Source organism: Athene noctua, chromosome 15 (genome assembly GCF_965140245.1).
Source record: "Athene noctua chromosome 15, bAthNoc1.hap1.1, whole genome shotgun sequence".
NCBI classification, from domain to species: Eukaryota; Metazoa; Chordata; class Aves; order Strigiformes; family Strigidae; genus Athene; species Athene noctua.
The window spans coordinates 13,415,382-13,431,508 of NC_134051.1; the positions used below are offsets into that span (position 1 = coordinate 13,415,382).

Sequence of the window (16,127 nt, forward strand, 5' to 3'; positions counted from 1 at the left end):
AAGACTAAAGGCATCATTTTTCTTTGTTGAATGTTTATGCAAAGAAGTTATTTCTTCCTACTGAGTCCCTGCTCAGTGGCTGGGGGAAATGAACTTGTGGTTTCAAGGCCATCCCTAACAAGCATGTAACTGCAGTTGCTGCTGACTCCTCTGGGGAATTACAGGAGTTTCGGGACCAAATTGGCCCTGAGACAGACCTGAAGGCAAATATCCACCAGATAGGAGCTGAGAGAAAGTCTAAGTTGTTCTATAACATGACAACAAATAGTAATTCAGGGACTGGGACTACTGATACTGCAATTTCAGTCATTAAAAAATAATGAATAGCAAAATCCCTCAGTTGCACCAGAGAAGAACTGGGCATTTACCATAAAAATATCTGTCCTTGTCTGGTCCTGGGAGACTAACCTGGAACTGGATCCAAATCCCATCCCTATGCTTCAAGGGTTGGTTTTTTTTTTTTTTTTCTTCAGTTAAAATGCTCTATATATGTAATGGTATTTGTACTCTTGGTACGTCTGCAATAAATTGTTTGTATTTGTATTCCTGGTTTATTTGCATGGAAACTGTATGTTGGTTATTTTAATACAGGTAAAACAATAAAAATGTCTGTGTAATGGAAATGATACTGACACTTGTTTTATACCACATTATTCAATACAGCAAGGTCCATCTTTTTCTTACGTGAGTAACTTAGACTGTTTGATGTGTGTTTAAGGCACCGAGTGTAGATCTGCATGCTATTGTTGCACCTCGAAAATTTAAGAGACATTTTGTTGAAATATGTTGTATGATATGATAAAAAGCAACAATAGCGCCAAATGCTCTCACAAATCAACCCTAACTGTGTCAGGCTCCATGGTAAAGAATGAGGTCTGACACAGGCAGGGTCATCTTTCAAGTATCACTTTCTTTTCTGTATCTGTGTTCAAATTGCCATAGTTTGAATGAAATTTCCCACGATCCTGAAAGAGCCACTCAGCCTGAAATTGAGCAACATGATTTCTGAATGAAAATACCCAAATGCTTTCTGTGCTTCAGGTTGAACTTTTTAGGACTGTTGTGAAATAATTCCTAAACCTCACGGTGTTTGATTTTTTTTTTTTTTTTTTTGGCTGCATGCTTTCCATTTGATATTGCTTTCAATTTTACATTTTCATGTAACTGTTGAGAATTGTTCACATCCACAAAAGTTAGCATGTTCTTAGCTTGCTGCTATGATGTGTAACAGAGCAATTCCCACTGCAGCGTGTGTCTGCAGGTGTGTTACAGCAGTTTCTTACAGGCCCTCCTGTATTGTGGTGGCCGTACCAGCATACCAATACTTTGGGAATACAGGCAGGTTTGCTGGCATATTCTTTCTGTTTCTGTGCTAGGCAAATGGGATTTTTTTTTTTTAATGTGTTTATTTTTTCCCTGTTCTGACTGCTGCCTCTCAGACTTTGGCTATGACAAAGGGCAATGTATTGCCCCTTAGTTGAGTACTTCATTTGACAAGCTCTCTGCAAAAAACCTAACTCATTACCGGCATAGGCAGCTCTGGAGTTCAGTGGACTTAACAGCTGCATACGTAATTTGGAGCCACAGTTTTATACCAAGTTTATGGCACAGTTCAGTTGTTATTAGAAGCAGGTGGTATCTGTCTCAGTTTAGCAGACAAGGCTCTATTTTAGCTATCACCATGTGATTTCAGCAACATCCTATGCTTATAGTGGAGTTTTTAAGTCTACGGAGCGTAACTGGAAAGAGTTGCTCAGGACAGAGAAACTTCAGGGACTTTTAGAAACTCATTACTTATTCTAGGACTCCTGTTTTAGCTTGTTTTGGAAGGTTTGGGGTTTTTTTGAGGCAGCTCTCATCATTACCACACAAGTTACAAGACATTCAGAAAAAGCATTTAGAAAAAGATGACCAGTTTTACACAGTAATCATGAAGCACTTTCATTTTCCAAATTATTTTCTCTAGATTCAACCTAAATATTGCCTTATTTTCTGATTAAAATTATTTAGATGATATCATATTGTCTATCAAGGACTTCTTCCTTTTCAGGGTGAGTTATTTGAAATAATGCTTTTTACTGCAGAGCAGTACTCAAAGAATAGGATGACAAGAAGCAACTGTGAAAGCGAGCAACCTCACAGGACAGAGTTGAATAAAAAGTTCAGAAAAGCTGTATTGACAGGCAAAGGATGTTTTCAGCTTTATTGATTTGTCTAGAAATAGGAGTATTAAATGCATGCTTGTTTCATTGCATGATTTGTTTCATTAGTAATTACCAATCACAATTAACAATATAATATAGAGTTTGTGTTTTTGCATGAGAATTCATTATCCTAGTTTGAAATCAATCAATGCATTTCCATATTTAACCTAAATAGCCTTGCATGGATCACTATTAATAGACTTGATGAAATCTGCTTTGTAGCTTTGTGCTGCATTACATTAAAATGATTCTCGGCAAATTATTCTAATTACATCGTCATTTGCTAGCAAAGGATCTCAATAAACTAACTTGGAAAAGACATGCTAGAGTTTTCTTTAAGAATATCCCTTCTAAAAATTATATTAAACTGGAAAAAAAAATTTGACATTGAATGACCCTTTTTTAAAAGAAAGGCCAGTCATGATGCTAAACAGATTAGTTGACTTTGATCTGTCACAGGCAACAGGGCTGGAAAAGGGTCATGTATACAGGACAGCAGTCAACTGCATAAATATATAAACACAAAGATTAACAGAGAAAGAAAACGAATCCACAAGAAGTGCAGTATTCAGAAAAAAAATGTTAGAGGCTTAAATTATCTTTCACATTTTTCTCCAGTGCACGTGTTGGTTTTAAATAAGTAATGATGAAGTTTAGGGTTAACTGCTTCTGAATGAATTTTAGGGTGAGCTGGAAAAACAGCTTCTACAGGCAAACCCTATTCTTGAAGCTTTTGGAAATGCCAAAACTGTGAAGAATGACAACTCCTCCAGATTTGTAAGTAATAGAAATCCCATGGGGTCAATGTGGGGGGGGAGATATAGCATCTTTTAAAATAACAATGTACAGACAGTGGCCCTCATTAGTGCTTCTTTCTAAACAGAGTCTTAAAACTAATCCCTTAAAACCAGTTTAGAACTCCTCTCTGAAATAGGAATTTGGCCTTATAGAAGATTAAAGACCAAGCTCAAACTTGACAGTATCATTGTCCTCTCACAATTTAGCAGCCTATGTGTGGTTTTTCGGAGTCAGTTCCTGAGGTGGGACAAGTTTACCTTCAAAATCTAGACTTTCTTTTTCTTTGCACCACTGTTGAGCATATATCTCATACGGTGTGATTGTTACTTAGCAGGAGTGGTTAATATATTAAATTAAAAACTGCAGGAGAAAAAGAAAAAAGTCATATAGATTCAATTTAGAATTATGTGAGCTGAGGGCTGTCACTATCTGTTGACACTTATTTCTGGGAATGCTGGCAGATGCTTGTTTTCCCTGCAGACCCTCCTTTCCCACCTCTGCTCTCTCCCTGCACATTTCAGGGATCCATGCAGAGGAACCTTAGCAGAGGGAGTTACAAGATCCAATGCTACTCCTTCATTGACCTTGGGGAAATCAAAGTAGAACATAGATGTTGTCATATCCCCAGCTTCCAGAGCCTGGTCCAGTAGGGAGGACTCCTTTTCCTCTAAGTGTCTGAACAAAATGTGGGGACAGATTTCTGCAGAGGGAATATCAGAAAACTTCCTTTCAGGCTTTTCCACAGATTGTCCCAGCAGGAGGGAATCAAGAATGTTATTCTTAAGAGGATGATGTGCATGTCTTATTAAACAGGCTAAATACGATATTGGAAAACCTGGCATAACCTGAAAGAACAGCCCAATCTAGATCTTCTTTTCATTCACAGGGCAAATTCATCCGCATCAACTTTGATGTGACAGGCTACATTGTCGGAGCAAACATAGAGACTTGTATCCTTTTCAGTAAGCTGCACTGGAAGCTAACTAGGGTGAGCAGAAGGAAGTAAGATAAACAAGCTCCACTGCATGTCTAAGAAAGGCAAATATCGCTGAGGCGGCTGTAAACAAAGATGGAGGGAAGTGGTTCCATTTATGCTGATAGCAGCTCCTCAGTTTGTCTTACTCTCATGTTTACATTTTCAGGTCTGTTTACTCAGCTATAGGAAAGTGTGCTATTCCCCATATACAGCTTCAGAAAATGGAAGCCCCATACCTAAGGCAACGGCAGGGGACTTTAAGAGCAAAGTCTAATGGGAAAAGCTTGTTTTGTGGTTAAGATTGCCTGTGATCTTGAGACCTACGGTCTTTTTTTTTGTATCAGTGTGATCCTGCATGGGTCACTCTGGTTTCCCTGTGGTTTACATTTCCAGCTGCATAAAAAGTTTTGAAACATCACTGTATCTTACTGATGCTGTGACAGACACTTTGAAAAAACACTGAATGCTTGGTGTTATCACTGCAGTTCACCCTGGAACACGGAGAGTGCCTCTCAGTTTTCAAGTCCCAGTTTGGCACTTTGTCCCACTCCTGATGGCATGTTGGGATGAAGTCCAGGTGCTCAGTACACGCTGGCCCTTAGCCCTGTGCCCATGGCTTCTGCAGGGGAAGGGTCCTGAGCCTTGCAGACTGAATGGTCAAGCCTGTGGTTGCATGTGCCCTGCTGTTTAGGTACAGCAAAGGTCATATATTGTTGTACTGAGATAGAGTCATATTCCAAGAAAAGCACTGAGAATAACCTGTTAAGGGAGAAGTCTATATGATACCTAGTATGACATTTTCCTTATTCGTGTCTGGAGGATTGAGGGTTCATTTAAATAAAAGTAATATACATTTGCCTTCTACCCTTCTAAAGACTTTATATTAATAAAGACAAAAGAGACAGGAAAAGAACATGGTGCAGTCAGAAGTTTTGTCTTAAGAGTCCTTACCATTCTGCTCCCCTTGTCAAACCATGGGACAATTTATCCTGAAATTGGCTTGATCTCTGCATATTTTGTTAAACTGCCATGGTCAGAAATTACATGTTCTGGAAACTCACTCAACTGAAGCAAAGCAAATATTTTGCCCATGCTGACGCCCAAGATAGCACCAAGTGCTAGATATTTCCAGAGAACTTGTCTGCTCTGGATGCTAAATACTGCTCTGCTTTTCAAATGACACACCCAGAGCAGTAAGCTACATATCAACAACCTTCATGTATTTTTTTCAGGGGGAAAGTACAGACCTTTCAGAGAAATTCAGCTTAGCCTGACTTGCCAAGTACTGTTGCCTCTTCCCTTGGTTATGTTTATGAAATGAACATGATGAAAGTAATTTAATGAATTTAATGAAATTAATTTAATGAACAAATCAATATGTATCTAGATTCCTCAGTGCTGCATTGCTCATCTTTGCATAGAGAAGGAGCTGCTTGCTCCAATAAATGAGGAAGATGCAGCAATAAAGAAAGACCTTGTCTCTTGGGTGTAGCATTAAACAACAAACAGCTCATTGTTTTGCTCTTATTTTGACAAGTGATCTTCAGAATACATCAAGTTGTTTGGGTTTTTTTTTGTCTTAACTGAAGTTTTATCGATAGCATTATAGCTTTTAAAGAGTGAATCACTGACTGGTGTTGAAATACTTACACTGTTACCAACTTCTTTTTTAGTACTTTATAGTTAGAAAAGTGGACCATAAATAAAGTTTGCTTTTTTTGCTTTTATACCTACAATACTGGCCTCAAGCTTTTTTTCCTAGCAGCCCCACCTTCTGTTGAAAGAATCACATTGATAATTTATTTTAAAAGTGGTGTGAATTATATCGTGAATACTATTTTTATATATCTGATTTTAGAAGTATTTTTGTCTATTGTGGTGCTTATTACCATGATTATCAGCATTTACCATATAATAAGAGGTAGGAAACTCACTGTGGTGAGAATAGTACCAATACCAGAGCTCCTGCCACAGAATTAGATGCATGTTCATGTTCGACAAGCTCGTGGCAAATATTTCAACAATGCTGTTGATGGTTCTGAGATTGATGGCACAATTAAGGAAGGACCGAAATATGTTATTGATTTTTTTTTAACACACTTGACAAACAGATTTGCTTGAAAAATCCCGTGCTATTCGTCAGGCTAAAGATGAGCGAACATTTCACATCTTTTACTATTTGATTGCTGGAGCTTCTGAACAAATGAGAAGTAAGTTACTTGCTAATGATTCTTCGATCTCGTTGAACAGTCTGAGCAATGTCTTAAGTAATTTATCTTAACCTCTTTAACTGTATGTGATTGAATCCTCTCTATAAATAAACAGCTCTTTAGCTATAGACAATAATTCTCTCAAGTGAGTTATAAGAAAACTTCAACTGATATCCATCCACCTGTTTGAGACATGTTGTTTGTAGTTTATAGGATGTTTCAGTTTACAGGAGATGTAAACCCATTCAGATCTCATACCAAGAAGATGAATATGGAAGAGTCATTAATTATTTTTTATTATTATTTTAAATGAAAGACTTTTGGGAAGAATGGCTCAGATCTGAGTTCCATAGGGTGCAAAATTCCACTGAGGAGCAGAGACTCTAAACTCCTCATACAAGAAGAGTCTTCCTTTGGTGAAAACACTGGCTTTTTTCTTGTTGTTCATTGGTAGAGCTGATGCACTTAAGTAAAGCTTTTCTTCTTTCCTTTTTAGATGATCTGTTGCTGGAAGGGTTCGGCAATTATACCTTCCTATCCAATGGCCACGTGCCTATTCCTGCTCAGCAAGATGATGAGATGTTCCAGGAGACCTTGGAAGCCATGACAATTATGGGCTTTACTGAAGAGGAACAGATAGGTGAGACTTATTAGCAAGACTGTATTCAAGGTATACATCTGCAAGTGACACTACATAGAGATGCGAATGCACAGAGGTTAATTCTGCCCAGAACAATCACTTTGCAAAATATGCATATGAAGTAAGATTCTACATTCATATAAGAAAATTAAGATTATTTTGATTTTATGTCCATGTTTCTCTGGAGAAGTGCATGAACCACCAACTGGAGAATTCTAGATGTACCCATGTTATTTAGCCCCTTTGCCTCATGTTTCCTCTGTGTAAAACTGTTACCAACCATTACCTAGCTACTGTTTCCAAGAAGTGCACTGTGAATTAGTGTCCACAGATTTCCCCCCTTCTCAGGAGGTATTAGATGTATTAAAACACAGATGTCTCATGGAAAGAGAATGAAGATTCTCCATTAAAGCAAAACTCAAGAACAGCTTTGCTTCTACCTCCCATTAAGAATAATATGGGAACTCAGTTCTGTGCAATCAGAAGAGACGCAAGATCAAGGCACAATCTAAACACAGGATCAAGATCACGTAACACAAGCAGCATGGTCAGAGCCAGTAACAACAAACAACTGAACTGGTGGCAGTACAGTGCCTGAAGACAACATAAACCAGCAGCAGGAATCTGGAGGGAGGATAGCAGGGGCCAAGAATAGACTGGCAGTGAAGACACTGAAACCGCTGCCATAGATCCACCACACAGAATGCTACCAGCCTCCCTGGGATCATTGCCACGTTTGTATTAAACAGGGTGATTGCTTCAGGAAGCCTTGTGAGTATTAGGGTGACTGTTTTTGCAAGGAAATCTAATTATGATCTACTGCTTTTAGGTTGTTAGAAAAGTTCTATTAAAAAAATTATTACAGTGGTTTACTTTTTTCCATTGCTGCAGTGGGTACCATGGGGAGCAGCTGAAGCCAACGATGAAAACTTTGCAAATCACCTCCTTCAAAGGTTTAAACTGGCAGCACTTGCTGGAAACAGTGAAAGACATACTGAAGAATCACCACTTATATTGGAAAATAAGAGTATATATCATCAAAGAGAAATTATCTCTGTGGTGAACAGAACAACTGGTGATGCACAGGGCACCTCTATATAGTAATTTAAACATAGATCAAATAAAATAATTATCACAATATTTTGCTGTCCATCTGACTGAAGAATTGCAAGGCTTTTTCTTATAATTCTTATAAATTCTGGAGACCTGCTTATAGGAGGAACATGATATGCACTCCTGACCCATTTGAATTATACAATATTGGTGCAGTTGTCAGCATGCAAAAGTACTGTAACACATGGTGTTTTGAAGGATAATTTGTGTATATGAAAGGGAAGATTTCTCATTAGAAGAATTCCATACATACCCAAAACAGACTACTGAATTCAAGACAGCTCTAACAACAGTAATGACCATTTAAAGCCATTTTTTTCAGAACTTTCCAACAACCAGAATGAAAAAGTTGCAAACAATTGTGATTTAATTTTGAAAGAAATGGAACAGGCTCAAATAGCTCATATTTGTATTCACTGAAAATAGAAATAAAAACAAAGAGCATAAACAACTAAACTATCTTGAAAATGTGGGCCTGCCAGAGTCATCTGTCTGCACAGCTCTTACCTCTCACTGTCCCTGGGAGCGTGCAGGGCCTGGCGGGTGCATGCCAGTGTGATCGCCCGTGGATTCAAATTGCCATGCCCCAAGTGATACCTGGTGGCAAAACCAGCGTCACCCCATCACTTGAGCCTTGGCCCAGCTGTGGCAGGCAGCGGCAGAGCTCTGCCACATCCCACCCCTGCATCAGTGACTGAAGGGTGCTGAGAAAAAATGTCTTGCCTTGCAGGACAGCAGTGCAAATCCCAGCCTTGGTAAATTCAGGTGATGTCACTGATGAAGACTGGTTCGTTCTCCTACCAGGGCATGTGTATTGGCGTTGACAGCAGTATTCTCCATTAGAGCAACAGGAGTTGTTACCTTACTGTCTGAACCCCTTTGATTACATGTTCTTAAATATAAGCCCATTAGGACTGTATTCTTCTCCTGTCTAAGCTTACCAAATAAACAAAGAGAAATCTGGATTCATACAATTTCATCTGTAACATACCAGTAAATTTTACTACCTGAAGTTAGGTGACATCACATTTACATATATTTTAGTAATCAAACATTAATCAATTACTTTTCTGTACTTTGACACTACTCCTTCAAAGACTTGTATACATTTGATTTTAGCTGCACAACTAAATATCCACATGTTCTTGCATAACTGGAGCTCCAGAAGTGCCACACATTTTTGAAGCTACTGGTAATTCATAGATCTGGTTTTATTTTAAAGACAGAGATACAGACTGCCAAGTGACTGAGCAGGGAAGATGCTACAAGCCACTGTGAGTGGGAGATGAATTCTTGAGTCCTGGGGGTCTCTGCCTGGGGAGCTGTCACAGCTTAGCTTGGAGGTGCTGGTGCTCCCAGACTGGCCTGTTTACTCCACTGTACAGATTGTTGAGACATCGCTTAATCAGCTCTCAAACTCCTGCAGTTAATGGCAGAGTCTTTTATAGCAAACCTAGCTCTTTCCATAGAGGTACAGACTACAAAGGCAATAGAATGAATCTTCATTATTTCAGAAAATAGAGCTTTCAAAATGTGTCCATTCTGTTCCTGATTTGTATTATTTATTTCTCTTACAGCTATACTGAGGGTTGTTTCATCTGTCCTACAACTGGGTAATATTGTCTTCAAGAAGGAGAGAAACACTGATCAAGCTTCTATGCCAGACAATACTGGTATGATTTACCACTTAAAAAATGTAGTTAGCATTTAAAAAATTAATAAAATAGCAGCTGAGTAAGCACTCTTTATTAGTATTTCTTATTTAATTGTTATTACATATGTACTTCACAGACTTTAAAAGTCATACCACGCTTAAAATCAGCTGAATTATAGTTACCTTTCTAGTAATCTTGAATCCAAAAACTGATGAACAGTGAATTTGCTGCTTGGATCATGAATAATAATTTTATGGCAGGTGGCATCACTTGTGCGTACAATAGAGGAGCTTTTAAGTAAGATAAATAACTTCACATACTTGCTCAGCTGCTTGTATTCACACTTACTGACCTGCTAAGAGAAAATTCAATCTGAAAGAAAATCTCACTCTTTTATTCTAGCTGCACAAAAAGTGTGTCACCTGATGGGGATTAATGTGACAGATTTCACAAGATCTATTCTAACCCCAAGGATCAAAGTAGGACGAGATGTTGTTCAGAAAGCTCAGACCAAAGAGCAGGTATCTACTCGCAGTCTCCTCAGCTCTCCTAAAAATATTCTCCTTTTTTACTTACATATTGCCTAAAGGGAAATGTCAGTTTTCTGTCTCATCTCTATAGAAATGGGCAGCTAGTTGGGTTCTTCTTTCACTTACAATTTTGTCTTCTTTGTTTCAGGCGGACTTTGCCATAGAGGCTTTGGCCAAAGCACAATTTGAACGTCTTTTCCGTTGGATTCTAACTCGTGTAAACAAAGCTCTTGATAAAACAAAAAGACAAGGCGCTTCCTTCTTGGGGATCCTTGATATTGCTGGATTTGAGATTTTTGAGGTATGTACTCAGGGACACAAGCTGGCTTATTATCATGCAGTGGTTTGGATATAAAATGACAAAAATCTAAGTTCAGAGCCACAAAACCAATTTGGTTCCTTCAAGCTGCTAGCAGCTCGTGGCCAGCAGGACCCACAGGCCTACTACACCTGGCTGCTTGCATTTCCCTTGGGCAGGAAGGTCTGGGGCTGGCAGCATGTTCCTGCTGAGAGCCAGGATCTGCTTTTTATGGTTTATTGACAAAATAAAGGACAAATGAGTACAAAAATTTACCACTCGAGAACTTACTGTAAATTTTCAAGACCTTATATTCGAAAAATATGGATCTTTATATTTGTATTATTGTAGTATGTAAAAAGAAATAGAAGATAAAAATTTCATCTTGTCATTTAAGCTCCCTCTTGAAGGTCTCTTTCCAACGTTCACTTTTTTCCCCTTCACAGATCAATTCCTTTGAGCAGCTGTGCATCAATTACACTAATGAGAAACTTCAGCAGCTTTTCAACCACACAATGTTTATATTGGAGCAAGAGGAATACCAGCGAGAGGGCATTGAATGGAATTTCATTGACTTCGGCCTTGACCTGCAACCTTGCATTGAGCTGATTGAAAGACCAGTAAGATTATATCTCTATAGGTGGGATGGTACATAGGTTGCATCAGGGTCAGTTATGTATCAGTACAATAAGAGAACCATTTAAGGTATTTCAGATCGTCTGTTGCCTGGGAGGATTTGTAACATAAGGTGGTGCTCTTTCTTTGTTTCAGCCTGTGATAATACTGATCTGATATTGCTTACATTGCAGACCAACCCTCCAGGTGTCCTGGCTCTGCTGGATGAAGAGTGCTGGTTCCCCAAAGCTACTGACACATCCTTAGTGGAGAAACTATGTCAAGAACAAGGCAACCATCCCAAATTCCAGAAGCCCAAGCAACTCAAGGATAAAACTGAGTTCTGTATAATGCACTATGCAGGAAAGGTACTGGACAATTGAGCTGTTTTGACTTGGGGAACTTTGATTCTTTGACACTCAAATGGTAAAAATACCAAACAGTCCAGTACCCAGATTGATAAGGAATGACTTTAATTATATAATGTATATATTTAGTGCTTTAATGAAATAAGATTTGTAAAACATTCATGGCTGCGCTAAGTCACATGAAAACAAAAATAATCATCACCAGGGTTATTGAAAATTCAAGTAATTCAGATTCCTTTCTAGCAAGCATTTCTAAAGGCAGGTACCCTGCCATGGATATGTCCGCAAAAAGCTTTGCATGTGATAGAGAATAAATACTCATCTCAGCATTGAGCCATAGAAAGCTTTTCACATTATTCTTATTTGTATGATTTTGTGTTAATACAGCGCCCTGTGTTCTTGGATGCTCCAGGTTTAAGAACAGATTTTTGACATAGCACTGTTTCCCACAGGTTACCTACAATGCAACTGCCTGGCTAACAAAGAACATGGATCCACTAAATGACAACGTGACTTCTCTGCTGAACCAGTCTTCAGACAAATTTGTAGCAGATCTTTGGAAAGATGGTATGAATTGTAACTCTAAATCAGTAACGTGGTTTAGAGGGAGAAACCTCTACCAGAACTTTTTGTCAGCCATCCCTTGCTGGCAGGACAGAAGTGTGAAAATGATAAGCATAGAAGAGACTAAACTAAGAAACAAGAATAATGTGTTATAAAGATGTATTTATGGGAAGTATCATTAGATAGCACTATCAAAAAATTTCCTTACTATTATTCAGCAACTGAATAAAAATTATTCATTACACTGTTATAATGTTGCTGCAATGTGATAGCATAGACCTAATTTAATACGGGTTGTTGTTGGGTTTTACGAATGACTTACCTTACACACTCCTCTCCCAGAAGTCCTGCACAGTTCTCTCCAGTGCTGTATAATCTCAGCCTGACTCAGTCAGAATGTCTGTATGCATAGAAACCGCTTTGTCTTTAAAAAGTTTGTATGGATCTGTAACACATATACCACAGTATAAATATTTAATACATGGACATAAATGTGCATGCAAACACTAGCAAGATGGCTCCGAATTATCAAATAACTGCGGGAGAATATTAACTAGAGAACCACTAGGTTACAGATGCGAGTCAAGAAATGTTATTCCTGGTTCTGACACCAACCTACCACTTACTTGGATACTTTGCAGGACTGTCCTTTATAGCGCAAACACAAAATAAAATATATTCTGTGTTCAATTGCCCTGTTCTGTCACTAGTTAACAAAAGATCCTCATTTTCTTGTTTGACAGAAGTAGACTATTTACCCAGAAGGCTCTTCTAGTATTTTCATTTGTATACTTCTACTGCCTCAAAAATATATTTTTCCTCTTTGGGAAGTTGCAGTTTAACAATGCCAGTGGCAGGTGTAATGTTTATAAGCAGTTCCATTCATACTTACTTTTCTATTTCAGTGGATCGTATAGTTGGGCTGGACCAGATGGCCAAGATGACTGAAAGCTCACTCCCTAGTGCTTCAAAAACCAAGAAAGGCATGTTCCGTACTGTTGGACAACTCTATAAGGAGCAGCTGACCAAACTGATGACCACTTTAAGGAATACCAATCCCAACTTCGTCCGCTGTATCATTCCAAATCATGAAAAAAGGGTAAATTTCAAATATTCAATTTTCAGACTCCTGGCACATTATTCATGTTGAGCTGCTCACTGTACCAGCACATCTCAGAGCTGAATGACGTCTTCAAACATAGATATGCAGCTGATAACATCTTGGTGAATTTCTACTGTGCTAAACCCATTTTCGGTTCCCTTTCCAGGCTGGCAAACTTGATGCTCATTTAGTGCTGGAGCAGTTGCGCTGCAATGGTGTCTTGGAAGGTATTCGTATCTGCCGGCAGGGATTCCCCAACAGGATTGTCTTCCAGGAGTTCCGTCAGCGGTAGGAATCCCTCACTCAGTCCTAACTCTGGGTTTAATGTCAGTGTAATACATGTTTGTCTGTACAAAATAATCTGATGTGTTTCAGCCTCCCTAATGTCAGTGTCTTTTGGCAGATACGAAATTCTTGCTGCAAATGCTATTCCTAAAGGATTCATGGATGGGAAGCAGGCTTGCATACTGATGGTGAGGAAAGCATTCCTGATTCTATTGATAATCAGGTCTATACTTCTTATGTAAAAGCTGTTGAGAGTGAACAGAAATGAGAAGTAATTTTTAACACCCTAAACCTCAGCACTGGAGTTAAATATCCCTTTTTTCCTCCAGATCAAAGCATTAGAACTTGATCCCAACTTGTACAGAATTGGACAGAGTAAAATCTTCTTCAGAACTGGTGTTCTGGCTCACCTAGAAGAAGAGAGAGACCTGAAGATCACAGATGTTATCATCACCTTCCAGGCTCAGTGCCGAGGCTACCTAGCAAGAAAGTAAGACTATGTGCTAACAAAAAGAATGTTTTCTCCAGCAGCATGTCTATAATAGCCTTTAGTTCTTTGTACAACAAACTGAAGATATTAAGACATTTTATTATTGTTTATTATTTGTATTGTGTTAGAGCTCAACTTGTGTCCAATGAAGAATTCACCCAGAAGAGGCTTATTAGTGTGATTACAAGGAAGCAATTATATTGTGAGGCTAGTTACACCCTCTGTACAGTAAGCTCTCTGTGTATGAACACGTAGGAGGAGCATCCTAGCCTACAACTAGAGTCTTATGCACTATTACAAGTAGCAGCACCATTGGCATTTATAAGACATAAAATAATTTCTTACACAGCTTGGGCATGAAGTGCTGATCATCTAGCATGATCTCAGTTAATGTACATCACAAAACTAATAATAATGCCCTTTTTCCACACACTACCAAGGCTTTCAAGTTGCTGAGCAAAGAAATTTATAGGTTTCAAGAATGATGATCAATGCAAGTTCTGAGTGCCTGTGTACTCTGGGAAGATGTTCACATTCAGAATTAGATCTATACTTTGTTGTTCATGCCTACCTGTGGTTTGTGCAAACAGCCAAAAACCAGAGAACTAAATGAAATCAGAGAAAGCTAAACAGAGTTATTACCTTTCCTCAAGAAAGTACAGGCACATTTTAAGTGATAAAAAAATTTGTGCCGGACTTCTCAAACCATGTGGCTAACCAGCAGACTCTCAAAGAGTTTCTTTGCTTAACGTGCATATCTTGCAGACACCTTATATTCTGAGACTGAACCAATTTGCTTTGTTTTTAATCACAGAGCCTTTGCCAAGAGACAGCAACAGCTGACTGCAATGAAGGTTATCCAAAGAAATTGTGCTGCTTACCTGAAGCTGAGGAACTGGCAATGGTGGCGACTGTTCACTAAAGTGAGTGACTGCTATCAGTGAATCTTTCCTCCACTTTCCAAAAGAAATTAAATGCACAAGATACTGAGGCAGACCATGTCAGGCATGCTCCTTGTTCCAAAGTCCATTGCAGCTGATGGCAAGGGCCTTGTTAGCATCACAAAATTTTCAGTTAGAGATGCTTTGGATAGTTATACAATGCTATTAACATTAAAGTTAGTTCTAGCTTGAGGAGAGAACAAACCAGTTAAGCAGAGATTCCTGAAAGATTTTGCATGTTTGGGGACTTTTTTTAATTGCCAAAAATAAAATCATTTCATAGGGGTAAATAATAAGACAGAGTAAAACTGAGTTTCATGAACATACAGAGTGATGTATCTATGTGGGCCTCAGTAGCTCCCTAACTGGGACACTAAACATCTTCCTGCTAGGTACTCAAGCAAAATAAGTCTATTTTCCTATTGAAGAGGCCTGGTATTTTGGTTTGGATTTTTTTGTTTGTTTGTTTGTGTTTTGTTGGGGGTTTTTTTAAGAATGGCTTTCAGTTTGGATTCAGAAAACTGTGCCTATTTGCATTGATAGCAGCCTTCCATGCAACAGACATACTCAGTAACACACACCTGCAGGTGCATATTGCCTTTCTATGCAGAAGATGTAGCTTTTGTACATTATCAGTGAATGAAAAGAGTCTTGCAGCCATTCAAGAAGTGACACTATTAGAGGTAGAGGTGATTATAAGGCTCCAAGAATTAAACGCAGAAATGGCCAAGAACAACACTGCTGAAGCTTGCTGATTTAAAGATGCTTGCATCAAGCTTGGCTGGACAGTATTTGTCCAACACCTGAGCAACAACAGACAGAGCTACCGTTAGTGCCAGTCAGCTGGGCACCTTTAAGTACCATGCTCAGTAACATAAATACTGACAGGAAACATTCTTCAAAAATCTTTTCCTTTTCAGGTGAAACCACTGCTTCAAGTCACCCGCCAAGAGGAAGAAATGCAGGCCAAGGATGAGGAACTACAGAAAACTAAGGAAAGACAACAAAAAGCAGAGAGTGAATTGAAGGAGCTGGAACTGAAACACACACAGGTGATTCGCAGCTCTGAGCCTCCAGGAAACAATACTATTCTTTCACCATTTGTAGAAGCTATTACAAAGAAGGTGTCTTTTTTCTTCGTAATCATGATTGCATTAATAACAATGGTCCAGAACAAAAGTTCAGTGCAGACAAACTCCTAGTTACTTCAGTAGAGGCCCAATGCCCACACAAGAACCTGTGGTAGAGCTGCCTGACTGTACACTAGGACTATCGAACCAAATGACACTGTGGGGCAATTTGCAATCAAAGTTTCACTTCCTATCTGTTTTACTTGTG

At 38.8% G+C, this 16,127-nt stretch overlaps 1 protein-coding gene across 3 annotated transcripts in view; it reads left to right on the forward strand.

The window, feature by feature from the left end:
* MYH11 (myosin heavy chain 11) overlaps window positions 1–16,127 on the forward strand; it is a 61,725-nt gene that overhangs the window by 28,769 nt on the left and 16,829 nt on the right. For 2 of the 3 annotated variants that reach the window (XM_074918951.1, XM_074918953.1), the window contains exons 6-22: window positions 664–684; window positions 2,889–2,981; window positions 3,889–3,952; window positions 6,090–6,188; window positions 6,685–6,828; window positions 9,519–9,614; window positions 9,999–10,117; window positions 10,275–10,427; window positions 10,871–11,044; window positions 11,234–11,407; window positions 11,860–11,974; window positions 12,877–13,070; window positions 13,240–13,361; window positions 13,477–13,546; window positions 13,688–13,848; window positions 14,663–14,771; window positions 15,710–15,841. In XM_074918951.1, coding sequence (XP_074775052.1) covers window positions 664–684; window positions 2,889–2,981; window positions 3,889–3,952; window positions 6,090–6,188; window positions 6,685–6,828; window positions 9,519–9,614; window positions 9,999–10,117; window positions 10,275–10,427; window positions 10,871–11,044; window positions 11,234–11,407; window positions 11,860–11,974; window positions 12,877–13,070; window positions 13,240–13,361; window positions 13,477–13,546; window positions 13,688–13,848; window positions 14,663–14,771; window positions 15,710–15,841 — 2,040 coding nt within the window. The remainder of the gene's footprint in view (window positions 1–663; window positions 685–2,888; window positions 2,982–3,888; window positions 3,953–6,089; window positions 6,189–6,684; window positions 6,829–9,518; window positions 9,615–9,998; window positions 10,118–10,274; window positions 10,428–10,870; window positions 11,045–11,233; window positions 11,408–11,859; window positions 11,975–12,876; window positions 13,071–13,239; window positions 13,362–13,476; window positions 13,547–13,687; window positions 13,849–14,662; window positions 14,772–15,709; window positions 15,842–16,127) is intronic. The other variant, XM_074918952.1, reaches the window with a different exon arrangement.